Source organism: Zootermopsis nevadensis, unplaced genomic scaffold, assembly GCF_977971745.1.
Source record: "Zootermopsis nevadensis isolate Lab colony 2312 unplaced genomic scaffold, Znev_1.0 Znev_ptg000016l, whole genome shotgun sequence".
In the NCBI taxonomy this organism is placed as follows: Eukaryota; Metazoa; Arthropoda; class Insecta; order Blattodea; family Termopsidae; genus Zootermopsis; species Zootermopsis nevadensis.
Window position 1 is genome coordinate 6,510,660 of NW_028259148.1, and position 16,634 is coordinate 6,527,293.

Below are 16,634 nucleotides of genomic sequence, written 5' to 3' on the forward strand. Positions count from 1 at the left end.
TGCAAATCTTCGTCTGTTTTTCTACGTGAGTTGTTAATATGGTCTAAGTCATCAGAAAAGTGAGAGACGACGTTATATCTGTTGACATTATTGATGACGCCATTTTTTGACGACAACGAGGAATCACACATTTTTATAGTAGATAAAGAAATAGAATAGAAGAAGATTATACTGCATGCATAAGAAATGAGCCTTATGGCATGCTCAGTCAATAATGTTGCAGGAGTGGTTTAGAAATTCCAATACTTCTTATTGCATTGTTGTACATGCAGGTGTTCATATAAAAGCTGACCACTGTCATTCTAAATTTACACATTCTTTTTAGTTAAAAATAATACAAAGAGAATTACTCAAGATATAATTTGGTTACATTCCATCCTAACCGAAAAAGCATAAATTAATATTAAATATTTTCTCTATAAGAATGAAATATATTTATAAGTAATGAAAAGAGGCATGAAGAAAATTTTACAATTACATGGAAACAACTCTCATATGACAACATAGTGTCAACTTGTAGGATAACAATATTTTCACCACTGCAGAAAATGCACACCTCAAACGCTCACACAGATTTGCTTCTTAAGATGACACTGCAATGCCTGAATCTAATTCAAACCATATGGCTGACCTTGCAATGAAAGTCCTGTATGTTGTTCAAACATTTTAAAATCAGATGTTATGCCACACATAAACAAACATTTCATTTTGTGCAGTTCATATATCCCTTAATTCTATAGCCTCAAAATTGTAAATTAACTTACATATATATCTGTTAGTAGATGTAGTCTGAAATATCGACATATCTTCAAACTTTAATTTGGTTCAAACTTCATACTGTCTGTGCAAAGTTTTCAAGACAATTTGCTTGGACACTCAGTGACTCAACCAGAGAAGCAACTTTGTTCTTTAAGAGGGATATGGGTTGAAATTTCGTTGCTTGTTTTAAAACTGTCATCAAATTCTACTCTTACAGTACACTTACATTCATTTTATATTATTCTAACTTGCCAGTCAATAAAACAATATTTATCAGTCCATTGGTCTTGAAATAATCTTTTATTTTCCAGTTTTCATTTCCTAATTTTTAATTTCATCCATAGATGTCTGCATTACTGAACAATTTCACAAATAACAACAACCATACTTAATGATTACTTTGATATAGCTTTATGAATTTTCAGTGCCAAAGTGAGCTTTAACAGTGCTTGGCAGGTTTTTAATAATAAAAGCAAAAAGGGGGAGAAAAATGAGATCACAGCCCATGAACGCAATAAAGGACATCTGTGAGCGAACAGGCATGCAAGCAAAACTCAACTTTATGTAAACTGTGACAACAATCACATTCACTGACATGCACAGAAAAGATGTAATTTCAATTCAATAATATCACGTACTACATGCATGTGTCAATTCACTTAATTTGAGTGGCCATTGGCTTCAAAAACTTAAAAACATCTTTCACAAACAAATACTTAAATTAGACAATTTAATGTCTGCCTGCAGTGGTTCAGAATAAGGCACTGCTACACAACCAGAAAATAATATAAAAGTACAGCAGATCATAATGAAGTGGAGTTGAGAAATTACTTGCTCTGTGATTGCTAATTATCTGTATTCTGGAAAAATATTTCTATGTACATGGAATTACTATATTTTAATAATACACATTATTTAAGTTTATACCTGTATAAAAACAGACATTGACTGTAACAAAAGAAAATTACAGATGAAACAAGAGACAAACTGTCAGAATACACATTAAATACCATTGTTGTGGAGTAATAACTCTGAATTAACAACTACAAATATGCCGCAATATAATCATGCTATCATTCGCAAGCTCAGCTAACAGTCCAATCAAATTCAAGCATTTACACATGCATATTTATAGAAACTCAGCTGAATGCTACAACTTCTAATTTTACTCACTTTTCTTCAAACATGTTTTGATTTGCTGGAACAAGGAAAATATAAAAATCAAACATTGGCAATCATATGGAATGATTTTGTAAAACTAAGGACCAGTTATAAAAGTAACATCAAAAGTTTACTTTTAAATCAAGTGTCACACAATGACACTGCAGTGTCCCTAGTAAGAGCGCAGGACAGAAACTTATCACTGATCAACTTTAGGGTTTCACAAAATTCCAGGAATGTTCAGTTCCTAATTAATCAAAGTCTCCTACTTTCATCCTTCTTTGAACAAATTATTTCCATCTATTTCAGGGTCAAACCTGCACGTTGTCGTGGTGGTGGGGCTTGAGTACCTCAGTGACCTCAAGAGCTACTGGTAGGGCCTCCCTAGCCAGATTGGTCGAGGGGGAGAGGTCAGACTAAGACAGGTACCCTGGTCCTCCAGGTTGGGGGTTGGTCACAAGGCTAACAACCTTGCACCGAAACCTCAATCAAAGCCTCGGATAGAATGGACCTAACAGAGGATCGAATGGAGGAGGAGAATTGAGGAGGCCATGGACCGAATACGGACCGGAGAGCCATAGAAGAAGAAGAACCTGAATGCACTGTATGAGCACAAATATATAATATCCAAATGATTCCGCTATTAGTCAATGAAGTTTTAGGTAACCACGTGCGACAACTTCAGCACAGTATAACCAGTGGTGGCCAAAATTTTACAAAAATAACATGTTGGTGCAGTACAATCCTATGGTAAAGCTGTACACAGGGCCCAGAATTTTTTTATTTCACAGCATTGCATATGTAAATACAACTCTCCAAGACCAGAAGTCATCATCCATATTTCATTGATGGCTTCATCATAAACATCTTCAGGATAGTTTCTGTCCCAGATAAAATACTTGAAAAAGCCTTTCCTAATGGAATGTGCCCGATAAACATCACCAAGAGGATTGCTGACATTAAACAGGCTAGTGATGATGATCACCAGAATGGAAACATGTATCCAAGGTGATTTATACCTCAGTTTGGAAGTCTGCCTGGGTCTGGGCCTCACCTAATGCCTGTGAACGGGTTCGAATCTGGCATGGTTCAAATGACAGCAATCAAACTTCATATGCAACATATAGAACCATCTCGGGCTACTCTTTTTCGAGAAGAAAACATTTGTTGTTGCATTGATCTTATGACCCTGGCACTATCTGACTCCGGAAACAAATTCCCTTCAATTTCTCGGGATATTCGTAGCTTCCCTTCCCAGAAATAGTTCGAGATAACACCTTACAAGCTTTTGCATTCCATATCTTTGCACCATTCCTCAGACGCCTTATTAATCCAAGACGTTTTACAGCGTGGTTAAATAATTCATTCAATACTGAACGGCATGCATTAAAAGAAACGTGTATAAGGATACGATACCAGCTCTCCATTTATACCATCTACTCCTGTGTCTTTATATCCATAGTAAGCAAATCTGTTTCATGTTATACATTTTCAGTCACGAATTTTTTGAGTTATACAGTCTTCTTCCAACCTCGTTTTTAGGTAATAATTCTTACCTTTGAAAATAAAAATTGTGTTAAACACTTTACGCCTGTAGCAAACTTTGGCGTTGTCGGTGTTGAACTTCCGGGTTCTGCTACCAGGAAGTGAGTTTAAACATGGTGGTGTGTTTCAAGTAAGTTAATTTAAAAAAAGAATGAAGGTACAACGCCCCCGAATACTTTGCTTAAAAGCAAACTGTGCGTATTTGTTAAGCTGTAAGACAATGATAACACAAGATATAAAACGAGTATTATATTAGAGCACGTGGATCCAATTATTGCTGGAGCAAAGGACATCACCTACAAACGTAAATCATGACGGTGAAGATTTCAAATGAAAACAGAATATTTCTGTAAACCAAGTTTTCAATTTTCACTTATTTTGTGAAAATAAAGTTAGAAATCTCTATTATAACAGCGTAAATGCTTTTATATTGCCAATAAAATCGTTGGGTAGTGTAATTTAAACCATCTCCAACATTGTGGAACAGTTAATCTTGAGAAGCTGACAGTCGCTTGGCCGGTCAAGATATTTCTCGCCCTTTATGGAACCCGAAGGTTCATTACCTTGTCCACAAAAGCTCTGAGGTAGATAAATTCAGTCCACAACAGTCCATTTTTCAGCAACATAATTTCAAAATCTTTACAACACACCCAAACGTCTTACGAGGTCTTTTCCATTCAGGTTTTTTTAACGAAAATTCTGTGTGAATTTCTGATCTATATTGTGGGTGATAAATACCCTTCCATACAATTCTCCTTCATTTGATCATTGTAACAAGCATAAACCATGACCGTATAACCACAAAATGTTGAGGATCCTGAAGACTTATGCCACAAATAAACCTTGGAATCTTGTTAACGACGCGGAACAACCTTGCCTAGTCCCAAGCGCACAGAACGCATTGCGAAATATTTTGCTTTTTACCTTAGGGCAGGTTTCTTACGTAACTGTGTACTTACACAATAAGGTGGTTTGCTACGCAAACTAGAAGTCATTCGCGACATAATATTATCATACACACTAGTCAGCTTATCTTATATCCTAGAATTACTACCAAAGAAACTGTTCGTAGTAGCAATAAAAAAAGTACTTTAGATTTTTTACACATCCTACATTTTTATAAGTTTCGCCCTTGTAATCTTCCCATCTCCGACACAGAATGTGTAAACACTTAACAGTTCTCGCCAACTACCAAAGCCTTCCGACGTAACTCAGCGAATCTAAAAATAAAAATTCAAACACCAATGTCGGCAAATGTTAGCAGACAGTATAAAAAACAATCAACGCGAAATAAATTTTATTACGTATTCACATGTCAACCGTTTAGAAACGTAAATGTTTCTTCCTTCACAAAGTACAGTTTAATTACTTTATATATAATTCTGTACCATATATACGTGTCCGTATGTGTGGAGCGGAGAATGATCTTGAGTGTCTGTGTTTAGCAAATTCAACTTACAATTAAGCAAATGAGCGTCAAATTTCAGTACCATATGTAACTGCCCGGAAAGCCTGTCATACATGCTGACTTTGCCATACATACCGGAATTACATGCAACGTATTACATCGACCACACGAAAATAAAAAATGCTGTGTTAACTCACTCCTTATCGGCCGATGCTTATGTTTATGCTTAATAGCACGACATATTCCTGATACGGAGTAACTTATGCCGCTGACTCATAAACCATTAGCTCATTCCACTGAGCTGTCCTGGAGCTGGTTTGGAAATTCCGCTCCCTTTACGAAACCCAAAGTTCCATTCTCGTGTTCGCCACTGGGCCCTATTCTAAATTACCCTAGTTCTGCTCACATTCTCACAGCTTATTTCTTTCAAATTCTCTTTAATATTGTCTTGTCTACGCCTACATGGTCCGGTCTCTTTCATGCCCCACACCCACCCCTCCTAGATTTAACCACCCTGATAACTTTTCTCCAGCCTCCTACTTCCTCTCTCTCTCTCTCTTGTCCAGACGCGGGTTTACGCACAGGCTAAGCTAATTTCAGGGGGGCGGCAAAATTACTCTAATAAGGTCAGTTTCCCTTCCCCCAGTCTAGTCCTCTCTTTATACAAAGGCTGCCCCAAAAAGATGTACACACAGCAGCAACTTTGGTGGCCGCCTGTCAGCCTTTCCTCGCCGCTGTCAACTGTGCCACGAAGCTAACGATGGTCACTTTGAACACCTACACTAGATTAGCTAATTTATTAAGTGCCAATACTGACGTATTGTAACGATTTAGTTTATTAAAATGTATATTTCATTAAATAAATTTGTCCATAAATCTTTTTGGGGGCACCTGTATTTTTTTCATTCTCCACGGAACACAGTCAGGGCGTCCAAACAGACTGGAAAACAGATGAAAGACTTTCAAGTACCACAGGGCTTTCGCTAATGAGGAAGTTTTGATCTTTAGTGGCTCGGCAACACTGCTTACAGTTCGTAGTCACGATTATCCGACTTAATAAGGCCGAACGACGGTCGGATAATACAAAAGAACAATGCAAAAAGACAAAGGAAAATATCAACTGAATTTACGATAGTATTACATTACGAAGAAAATACAATATGGAATCGAACGCGAGACAGCGTGATTGTTGATCGGACACCAGGCTTGTGAAACACGACTACGGGCAGCTTAAAAAAGTTGGGGCTGTTCGGGTAACCATCACATGGCTGCGATACTTTGACAAATTCCACGCTTGAGGCACATTTTCTGTTCATCTTCCCACAAGAACACAGGCATGTGAATTTCGTTAGTTTAAAAGCAATACATTCGAAACTTAAAATTTATTAAAACTGGTGGATGTGGGGCCGCACAAAACACAGAAGATATCGCACGAGGCCCGCGGATAACAACTCATCACGTGCACTACAACCTAGACCGGTTCTTGGCTTCCGCCCCGCGGATAACACGTCAGTCGTAAATTATATAAAAAAAATTTGCACAAGGACGACGTATAAGTTTTATTATGGCGTGTTACGTTTACGCGCGTGAGGATGAATACTGAAGACGAAATTAAGGTCACGACTGGAGAACAAGACGCTGTTACGGGAACACGCAACCTGAAGCATTTCTTCTAAAAGTGAAGTAACAATGACGTATCTTTCGACATTCACAGACTTTAAGTTGCTATCAATTTTGTGAATGGAGTTTCGATCTGACACTGCCACATTTTGGTAGGATTTATTACCTACGCCATTCAACATTTAATTGTTGCATAAAAATAGCTAAACGTACTTGTATCGTTACAACATATAATCATTATCTACAGCATTTATTTAAAACAGTTTACGATATAAAGTAGGTTCAGCGAAATACAATAATAAATAATTCCCGCCTATGCAGCGTAATAATAACTGTAGTGTGGTTGCCAAATGATTTGCATCAGCAATAATATTCACTTTTTTTTCAGGCAAAACCAAGGTCAGTGTCAGAAAAAGAACAAATTTAGAAAATGTATACATTCCGTCCCTTCTGCTTCGCTTTGCAGAATGTTTGTCGAGATATGCTCCGTGCAACTGGGCAGCAGCACACTTCCGCGTTGGACGCTTTACACTGAAGCCGGGAAAACAGCCAAACCTGCGGTTTCAACTTCCGGCCTGCACAATATCGAAACAATTGGCAAAGCCTCCCCAGATCCACGCCCGTACTGAGTGACACCACCCGCCTTCTTCAGACAGACCTGCTCGAAATCAGAAGCAGTGCCCATGCAAGACGAATTCTGAACAGTATTAATCACCGGAATTCATATCACTTACAGTGTGGTCCAAAATGTACTTCCAAATTTTTTCCGCAATACGTAAGAACATTTTAAGAAACTCTGCTAACACACTGTAGAACTGAACAGTACGGAGCAGCGTATATTAATCATCGACGAGTAGATTCGATCTTACCAGAGCCCAGAAAAGGTCTAGTAACGTTTGGTGTCAGGGACACAATTTCAAACCTCGTCAAGATATTTCGCAAGAGATTTGGACGACTACTCTAAACGCGATAAGCCTTAAACAGCAAGAACTAAAACTAATATTCTAAAAAAGTTAAACCTGGTACGTACATTTTGAACCAGGATGTATTTTAAGAAAACGTCTATTACTTATGGAAGACAAATACGTCTTTCGTTTGGTTAGCGACAGTAAATAAATCTGTCCCTGTGCTTAATTAACCATAATATCACGAGTCATGAAGGCGAGTGTGAAACTTAGGTAGCTACAGCTCCAAACATTCTTAACCTTGGTACTAGACGCAAATGAGTGACCAACTTAAAGACCAAGACGCTTTACACTCAGAAAAGATCTCTCTCAAAGTTATATTCGGGAACAAAGACCAGATTAAATTATAGAAATATCTAGTACCATTTAGTTCTGAATATTATTGTCTTCCTGTCAACAAATAAAGACAAACTTTAATGTTGCCTATTACTTTATATGGGTGTGAAACTTGGTCTCTCGCCCTAAGAGAAAAACATACAACGAAGTGTTTGAAAACTAGAACTGGGAGTTTTAAAACCAGTCTCATTCGTCTGTGGACACCACCCTCTCGCCGATCTCCTGTCTCTAGTTTAAATCGAAAGCTGTCATCAGGTAAAAACATAAAACTTCATCTGTTGAGTCCACTGGATGGAGCTGGGTCGGAACCAGGACAATGTCCGAAGGCTGCACCTCGTGAGGATTTACCCAATCTTCAATTTTTAAATAACGACTACAGCAGCGTCAGTTTCCAAGATACAGGACGAAGGAAAATCTTCAAAAATACGTATCAGTTAAACAACACATCGTCATAAAACTAGGTCAACAGTCTTCATAATCTGTACTCTTCACCCAGGGTTTCACAACAAGGGGCATGAGACGGGCGAGACACGTAGCCGCCCCCCCCCCCCACACATGGGAGATAAAAAATTCATAAAGAACTTTAATTCAAAACCGGAAGGGAAGGGATCATCTCGGAAACTAACGCTCATAAGAGAAGGTTATATTAAATTAATTGAACACGGTGGGAAAGTGCGCACTGGAATTGTCTGTCTCGGTGGCCGACGCCTGTAAACTCAGTAATTAATGAGCTTTCGGGATCCATAACTGGCGGGTGATTTCTAGACTACGTGAGAGACTATCAGATTATCAGAAGGATTCTCCTCAATGGAGTAATTTTCTCTACCATCTAAAACTTATTACCGCAATGTTATGGATATGTTGCAAACCTTCAAACAAGGATTCGGGTGTTTATATCAACTGACTGAAAAAAGACGAATTAATAAGTGTGATTTTACACTTTGGAGAAGTGAAGGCAAACGAAAGATTTCAAGTCCCGACCCCCGGACAGCTGGCTGGATGGACATCGGGCGTTGTGGCGCAGATAAAAATCCTGCCCTGTCGCGAATAGAACTCCGGTCGTCTAGTACAAACGCGGTACCGTGGTGGCCCTGGTAATATGATGTGGAGTAGATTTATCTGGATCCGGATAAAAATCGATTGCGGGCTTCTGGGAATGCATCTTTGGGTTCTGCCTATCTATCTGAGCGACTGTCAGCTTCTCATTCAAAGGATTCCGCTCCATGGAGTTATTGTAGGCCTGATTGGCATTGAAATAACGCGTTCAACATCGGCCGACAGTAAACTTATGAGACGTGATGTAATAAGGACTCATGACATTTTGAAATAATATATACGCATCATAATTTGGTCAGACACGTCTCCGAAGACCAAAGTACATTTTAACTTTAGGAATATAAACCCAGTTCAAAGCCAGAGTTCGAGATAGTGGCCGTGATCGTAAATTTTACTGAAGGTTTAATTTTAAAACAGTTAAAAAATAAACTACATTTCTTACTAAATGAACGGCCAGCGGAGCCAATGCTTACACCATAATGATTATTCGTGTAAACTTATCTGTGACTGACATTGGAGCACTTTGATATCGAAGTCCACGACGTAACAAAGTTCGAGAATTAATAAAAAGTACAAGAGTTGAAAGTACCACAGTGTGTCCTTTGTCTTGGCTTTCGAAGGTTACTTAGGTTTCCCGGTTTCAGGTAGACCTACGCACGAGAACAGGATAGAAACACGGCCAAAGGCCACATCGCAATAGATGATGCACAAAGACTCTTTCGCGTTCATTCGATCAGGCATGAATAAGGCTGACGGCTGCTGTGAGAACCTTCAAATCTCGTGATCAGGCATGGCTCGAGCAAACACTACATTCGATCAAGAATGAGATTAATGGGGACTGTAGCACATATTGAAGGTGAGAAATGCTCAAAACAAAACGCAGAAAGCCCTGAACGAAAAAGACCACTTGAGACACGCAGATGAGAGAATAATATTAAAACGGATCTTACAGAAGTGGGACGCGAGACTGGATAGGGCTTACAGACGAAATATCTTGTGAACAACGAGACTGCATAAAACGCGTGAAATTTCTAGACTATCTAAGATACACTCAGTTTCTCAAGTATGTTTCTGCTAAATGGGGGTTAGTTTCAGGAGTTGTGGCTTCATCTGCATTTATCTTCAGGGGCGTATACAATGCCAAGGAGACAAATTTTGTTATATTTAACGGAACAGAGACCAAAACCGAACCCTCCTCTAATTTTGCTTTAGTGTTTATGTACTGATGTTTTCTTGGTTGTCCGATTTGACAATAGGGTGTTCTATTACGGCCAGAAACCAGTTCGGAATAAAATAACCAGCTACTTCGCGCAAAGAACGTGAGAGTTTGCCGTCGTAAACAATGAACACGTACTGTGATGTGCGCATATGGCCAACTATTGTCGATGTTGGTTTTCTTGTTAGTAGGTAGGATTCGATGTTTTCACGGTTGTCATCTGGATTGTAGCGCCGTGTATTCTGGAAAAAGTTTACCAGCGTTTCAGACAACACGGCGCTACAATCAAGAAGGCAGTCACCTTCTGGGTAGTAATTCCGCACTGGTATGCAGGTATCTACCTAGAATTCATTTCTGTGAGAACATGAAATCTGATCAACTATTGTTTATGATGTGACTTTTTTTAAAAAGATATATCCTTGATCCTTGTATTCCTCTGACGCGAAAACACCAGAAAAGATATTGACCTTCGTACAGTCTTGTGTAATATGTTATGTAACAATCCCCAACACTGTGAAGCAGCGTGTGTCGAGAAGCGTAGGCCTACTCGTAATACGTTTTTCCTGAAAACAAACTAAACGCAGATCCTCACAAAATTAAGATGAAACCGAAGGTATTAATCTTCTTGTGAAATGTGCCGAGACTGCGCCCGATTAACATTACAAAATCCATATTGACGCGTACATTAGTTTTATGTGGACGCAATGAAATGCGGGCGAATTCAGCAAACTGCTTCATGTTCTGAGCGGTGAAAGACCGATTCAATTTTCGTGGTCGAATCTCTGATCCGCTTTGAAAAAGTTGGAATAATGTAAAATGATGTTCATTAAGTCAATCCATTTTCTACTGCTGATCCTGACGTGGTAACCATCAAACTGAAAAAAAGGATTACTACAGCAATAATTTCACGGTCACTGCAGAGACAATTCATGGATCAACATTTTTTGAAGCACATGCCATCGGTCGAATTATAAGAATCAAAGACGTTTAAGTACAATTAGCAGCAAAGATAATGTGACCTAACCAAAATGAAACTACGATAGAAAGCCAAAGGAAGTGGGAATCGTAGGTCAGACGGAATGGAAAGTGAAATCATCAAGGAATCGAATTTGACCTCTTCTCTCCGGAGTTTTCTCAGCCGTAGTCAGTGAGCGACGAGATTAATTTCGAGTCACTGAACAGGACGTGTTAATTACTTTCGTTGCGAAATAATACATGTATAATGAGTAATTCCGCTACATAATAACATCGATATCAATTGATAGCTACACCACGTCATTCAACAGCAGCAGCAAAACCACATACTTTCACAAAATCAGTTCCACAATTTACCAGAAAACAAACTCCTACTAATATTCGTTATTCAAAAATTTTCAACGCTTTTAAACGCGAAATACGACATATTTTATACCTATGGAAATTTATACATATTGCTCTTGCTTTCAAATGTTGTAAATGTAGTTTTTATTATATTAACGAAGTAATGTGCCGATACAAGAGGATAGTACAAAGTGTCACTCAATTACGCGATGTATTTTATAACGGTAGGATTAAATTAATGTAATCAGAGTAGTGACAGTAAAACAAAGTTCACATGAATCACGGGAGATTCTAAAGGTTCTAGAAAATCAGAAGTTCGATGACTCATCAATTCCGTGCCTAAGATCATATGCAACATTACTGACTCATACCAATCCAACGTTGTCTTGGATTTGTTACGACTTCGAACCGATTAACGTAACTGTAGATCTATAACGTCGAGGCAGCTGTACCCACGAGCTAAATCAAATCACTAGCTAACTACAACCGTGTACTGGGAGAGGTTGTCTAGATAGGCCCACAATTTTAATCGAAAATCTAGACGTCATGGTTTCAATGGTAATTTATTATTGCCACCCCTAAATTTATCTGACAAACCATCTGCCATTAATCGTCCGCTCGATAAAGTTACGGCTAGAGAATAATAAACATAAGAATCTTCAAAATTCTTAGGTTCCATTCCTCAATATTTCTGGGGTGCTAAACCAAGAACGATTAGACGAGGACAGTTAGATAGCTTACCCAAGTTTGGTTAATAAAACTTAGTACCAGCTGAGAGACATGATTAAATAGGAAGGTAACATTAACATATAGCTTAGAATAAATATTGTGTGGAAAGTATGGACAGCTTCATTTGACTCGCGATAAGGTCCAAAGGTAAGGAACCTTTGGGGTCCATGAAACAATGGACATTTCTTAATCAAATGAGCGACAATCAGCTTGCCAAGGACTCTGCTCCCCGTCGGATTAACTTGCGTTATAACAGATTCATCTGTCGCGTAACGTTACGTCTTTTTACCCATACAAATGTACGCTATTCAAGAAGAATAAACTAAAACCAAGGAAGGAAATATCTCTGCAGCTTAATAGTTTTTTATACTCAAGATAGTCCCTAAAGACACAAATCAAGTCTGTACAGATAACACTACAGTTGTCACAAACATGTATACGCATTACATAACGGAATAATAACCCTTTTATCGACCTCGGCGAGTTCTATTTACGAGGAAGCCGCAAATATTTTCCCATCTTTCAGATATGCAAAATAACGGAACATCGAGTTTCAAGCAACGCAAATTCATCGAATGTTAAGTATACAGAGTTTTCGGACACTCTGTATTTCGTTGGTTTCTAGAAGCACATATTTAAAACGGGGTCTGCCCACTCCCTAACAGATACGGCATTTGGACGTACAAAACGCTATCTGAATGATTAAGCAAATGTTTCCTTGTGTGTTAAATAATGCTGCTTATTTAACATAGCCATGGATTCATGTCTTGCAAACAGGAGATAGTTTACTTCTCAGTCCGGCTTGAAACGTGTCTTGTTCACAAAGTCTCAGTACTGGAACCGTAAAAAAAAGTCGAACACAAATATTATAACTGCAGCCTAAAAGTAACTGAAAGAATATTACAAAAAGGTTGAGATGCAACGGGGAAATTATTACCTTGTCTGTAGTTACAGATATATGTAGAACAAGTACACACACACTCCACAGCCAAACCAACATTCACGACTGAAATTAAATTCAACGACTTGTTCTGAAACAGCAGTAGGATAGTCACATGACTACCTAACCAATGAGACTCGCTCCCCCCCCCCCCCGCAACATACAATTACTTTACCGATTCTGTGAATAGTTCTGCCTTGAGGAAAGATACATTTTTCATAAATTCCTGCTCACAGGTAACGCGCAGACCTACAACTGAATGAGTGGGAAGGAAATTGGCGTATGTCACAAGAGCCAAACTTTAGGCAAAGTGGGGGGGGAGGTTCATGTTAATTTCTGTTACCAAAACTTATCTTGTAACGGTCAAATTGACATTTTTGTCTTCAACATGTGCCCTTCTTACACTCTTTGGACACGTAACTGGTTTCAGATAATTTAGAATTTTTTTTTAATTACCAGGTTACTATAAATACATTTTTAATTTACGTTTCAACCTCATTTTCGTCTTTAACCCGGTATTTTATTTGTCCTGGCCGTTTGCTAGTTGTCTGCCATGTTAGGATAGAAGTCCAAACACCACGGCGATCATGTTCACTTTTCTCCCTGACCTGGTTGACGACAGTCAGCTTTTTATGTTTTATAGGTGCATACTATTAAGGTAAATGTATTTTATTTGGGGCAAAAACAAGCCTGGTGATTTACAATTATTCTTTGTCTGGACTTTTTCCCGTCTTCAGGTGAAAGGTACCTACTCAGTTGGGTCCGTCAGATAGAGCTAGTCTCCGTCACTAGACAACATATGTCATTCAACTGTCTCAACATATCCACCTTTGTCCAGACAAAGAATAATTTTAAGTGTAATCCACCAGAACCCTTTAGAATTGGAACCATAAATGAAATCTGGGCGATGATTTCTCCTGGTCGTTAAGAGCTGTATTTACATGTGCAATACTGTGACATAAAAATACATTTCTGGGACCTACAAACAGCTTTACAACAAGATTGTATGCACTGACATGTTTTTCTCTTTGTAAAATATTGGTCATTGCTGTTTATGCTGTGCACATGGTTACTGGAAACGTCAATAGTATCCTTGACTTCAATTTGAGATTCTCTTCTAGAGTATACGCAATATTTCTTATGTGTAGAAGAACTTTTGTCAAGTCTGAAGACCGTCACAGGGTTCTCTGACACGAAATTACTGAAAATATTTATGAATCTTCCATCAGCAACGAATATGACAACAGATGGTGTTTTCGACCAAGACAGCTGTCACAAATAAAATACAGTTTCTTGAGTTTCAGATATGTTATTGGTGACGTAATCCAATTATAAGAATGTATTCCTTTGGGTCCCTATCTTAGCTTGCCCTTCACGATATAGATAAAAATTTGACTTATTTTTTTGAGGTTGTTTATTCTAAACGCACATCTGGCGAAAACAAAAAAATATCTTTCTCTGTTATTTGTCTGAGTCACACGTTGCGACTTCTAATGAATATTAGTAATTCAAGACTCTACCACCAGACTACAGCTGTAATTATAAAACACTGCACGAGTCAGACAATATGTAAAGCAGAAGATGGCTGTCTTGGTCTGATATAAGTTTACCAACGTTTCAGAGGTCCTTACTGCCTCCATGAGCAACAACCCAGAAGACAGCCATCCTCAGACTCGCCGCCGTGAAAATTTCAAATCCTATTTAATATGTAAAGCAATGACGTACTCCATAAACTATGAATGCGACATGCGCTGTTGTCATTCAAGTTCCATAAGAAACACCACTTTTGAAAAGCACTGACACGTGGCCTTTCCATTCCCACACATTCAATTTTGACTGCAGGGGGCGAAGGAGTACAGTAAACAAAGTGAGTACGCAATTTCCACTTCGACAATTGACGTCCAAGGACCATGGTCCCAACATTATCTATAAGCTTACCGTAGCACCGCGTCATGAAGACGTATGAGGGAGTAGAAGTATTATAGCTTCACGAATTAACCTCGGCTGCAAATGGTTATTAGCCTCACGCCCCGGGAAAGATTCCCCAGTATTCACGGGTAGGACGACCGGGTGTGCCACAGAGCCGGTACGGACGCGGAAAAAAAGAACGTAGATATTTTCTTTTGGTATGGACTATGCAGTGCTTTGAAACCTACTTCCAACCGAAACTGTCGTAAAGAAAGGTTATTAACCTGCACGTATTCTATACCTAAGTGTTTCATGGGACCGAACCTCAACTCAACAGTAAGAATCACACACATTCTCGCAGCATAATATACCTACTATAACCGAATATAACTCGTATAACTGGTTAGAAAATGACAGGTCAGGGTCTTTTTTAATCTTTTAGTCAAATTTACAAAAGGAATTTACTACACAAATACGATATATCCGGACATTCATTTGGAGAGCCTGGCGAGAACCAGTAATATCTCAAATTGGGATAACCGATAACCCCGTCAATACTGAAATTATGTACTTCTGCATGAATAAGACTCAAGCATTACTGACTGCTACACCAGCCTGATTAAGATCACAGGAGACGGAATCATAATAAATAAGTCTTCCTATATGATACAGTTGGATACATATTACACTGAAATAATAACAATGCTACAGGAGAATATAAACAAATCACTTCAGCCTCAAAACGGCCTGTAAGCAATGCCAGAATCATCAGGTCACAAATACAACTAATGCTGGTGGCGAGGAAAGCTTAAATGGATCAGCTATATATAGCAAGTTAAGACCGACTGGGTTCTGACACCGATCGTGGGGATTATTTGTGAACGTTGCCAGTCACACGGTGTGTTAAATACTGTTGCATTTTACTACGATGTAAAACGATGTTCTGCGAAAAAGTACAACATTCACAATGACGCTAATCCATACGTGAGATTCTGGACGTGAAATGCTGAGCGTAACAGCGCGTACCGATCGAATAAAGACAGATAGAAAATATCAAAACCAGAACTTTACCTGTTTTGCATGTGTGTGAATTTCTCATATTACGGGATGATCACAAATCGAGTGTTTGAGGGCAATGCGCCGGACCTAAGACACAGAAAGTAACAGGATAGAGAGAATTATGTAGCGAGACGCTTAATAACGCTCTTTACAAAATATAAGGGCGATAAAATAAAGGGGCAGAACATGTAGCACGATTAGGAAGGTGAGAAACGCACCTAACTCAATCGGAAACATAAAGGAAGATGGGAAAAAGGATAACATCAAGGAAACAGGATATAAAGGTAGAGACTGGATTCAAATGGGTCAGAATAGGGAGCATTTTCTGCTGTGTAATCCACTTTCAACAAAACCATGAAAAGAAATTAAAGATCTTTCCTGTTACCTTCAATCCAAATGTAGCAGTGTTGTGTTTGAATATACACTTACTAGAGTTAACAGCCTAAGAGCTATTTTATTATGCAGGCCTACACATGCAGGTGTCCCAAAAAGATGTATACAGACAAGGCGAATATTCCGCATTATAATGTGTACACATCTTTTTGGGACGCTTGTATTTATGTTCGAAGTGCTCGTTTCTAATCATAGCACTGTTAATATTTTACGGCGGAA

At 38.6% G+C, this 16,634-nt stretch overlaps 1 protein-coding gene across 6 annotated transcripts in view; it reads right to left on the reverse strand.

Annotated features, from left to right (window-relative positions):
* Positions 1-16,634, reverse strand: part of Acsl (Acyl-CoA synthetase long-chain) — a 32,348-nt gene that overhangs the window by 12,769 nt on the left and 2,945 nt on the right. Inside the window, exons 2-3 of one of the 6 annotated variants that reach the window (XM_022079626.2) lie at positions 16,035-16,109; positions 1,933-1,957 (exon numbers count right to left, since the gene is read on the reverse strand). The exons of 1 other annotated variant lie outside the window; for it this stretch is intronic. In XM_022079626.2, coding sequence (XP_021935318.1) covers positions 1,933-1,957; positions 16,035-16,062 — 53 coding nt within the window. In that variant the 5' untranslated portion in view covers positions 16,063-16,109. Of the gene's footprint in view, positions 1-1,932; positions 1,958-13,052; positions 13,190-16,034; positions 16,110-16,634 lie in introns of those variants that run through there. 4 more of the 6 variants (XM_022079628.2, XM_022079627.2, XM_022079629.2 and 1 more) reach the window with 4 other exon arrangements.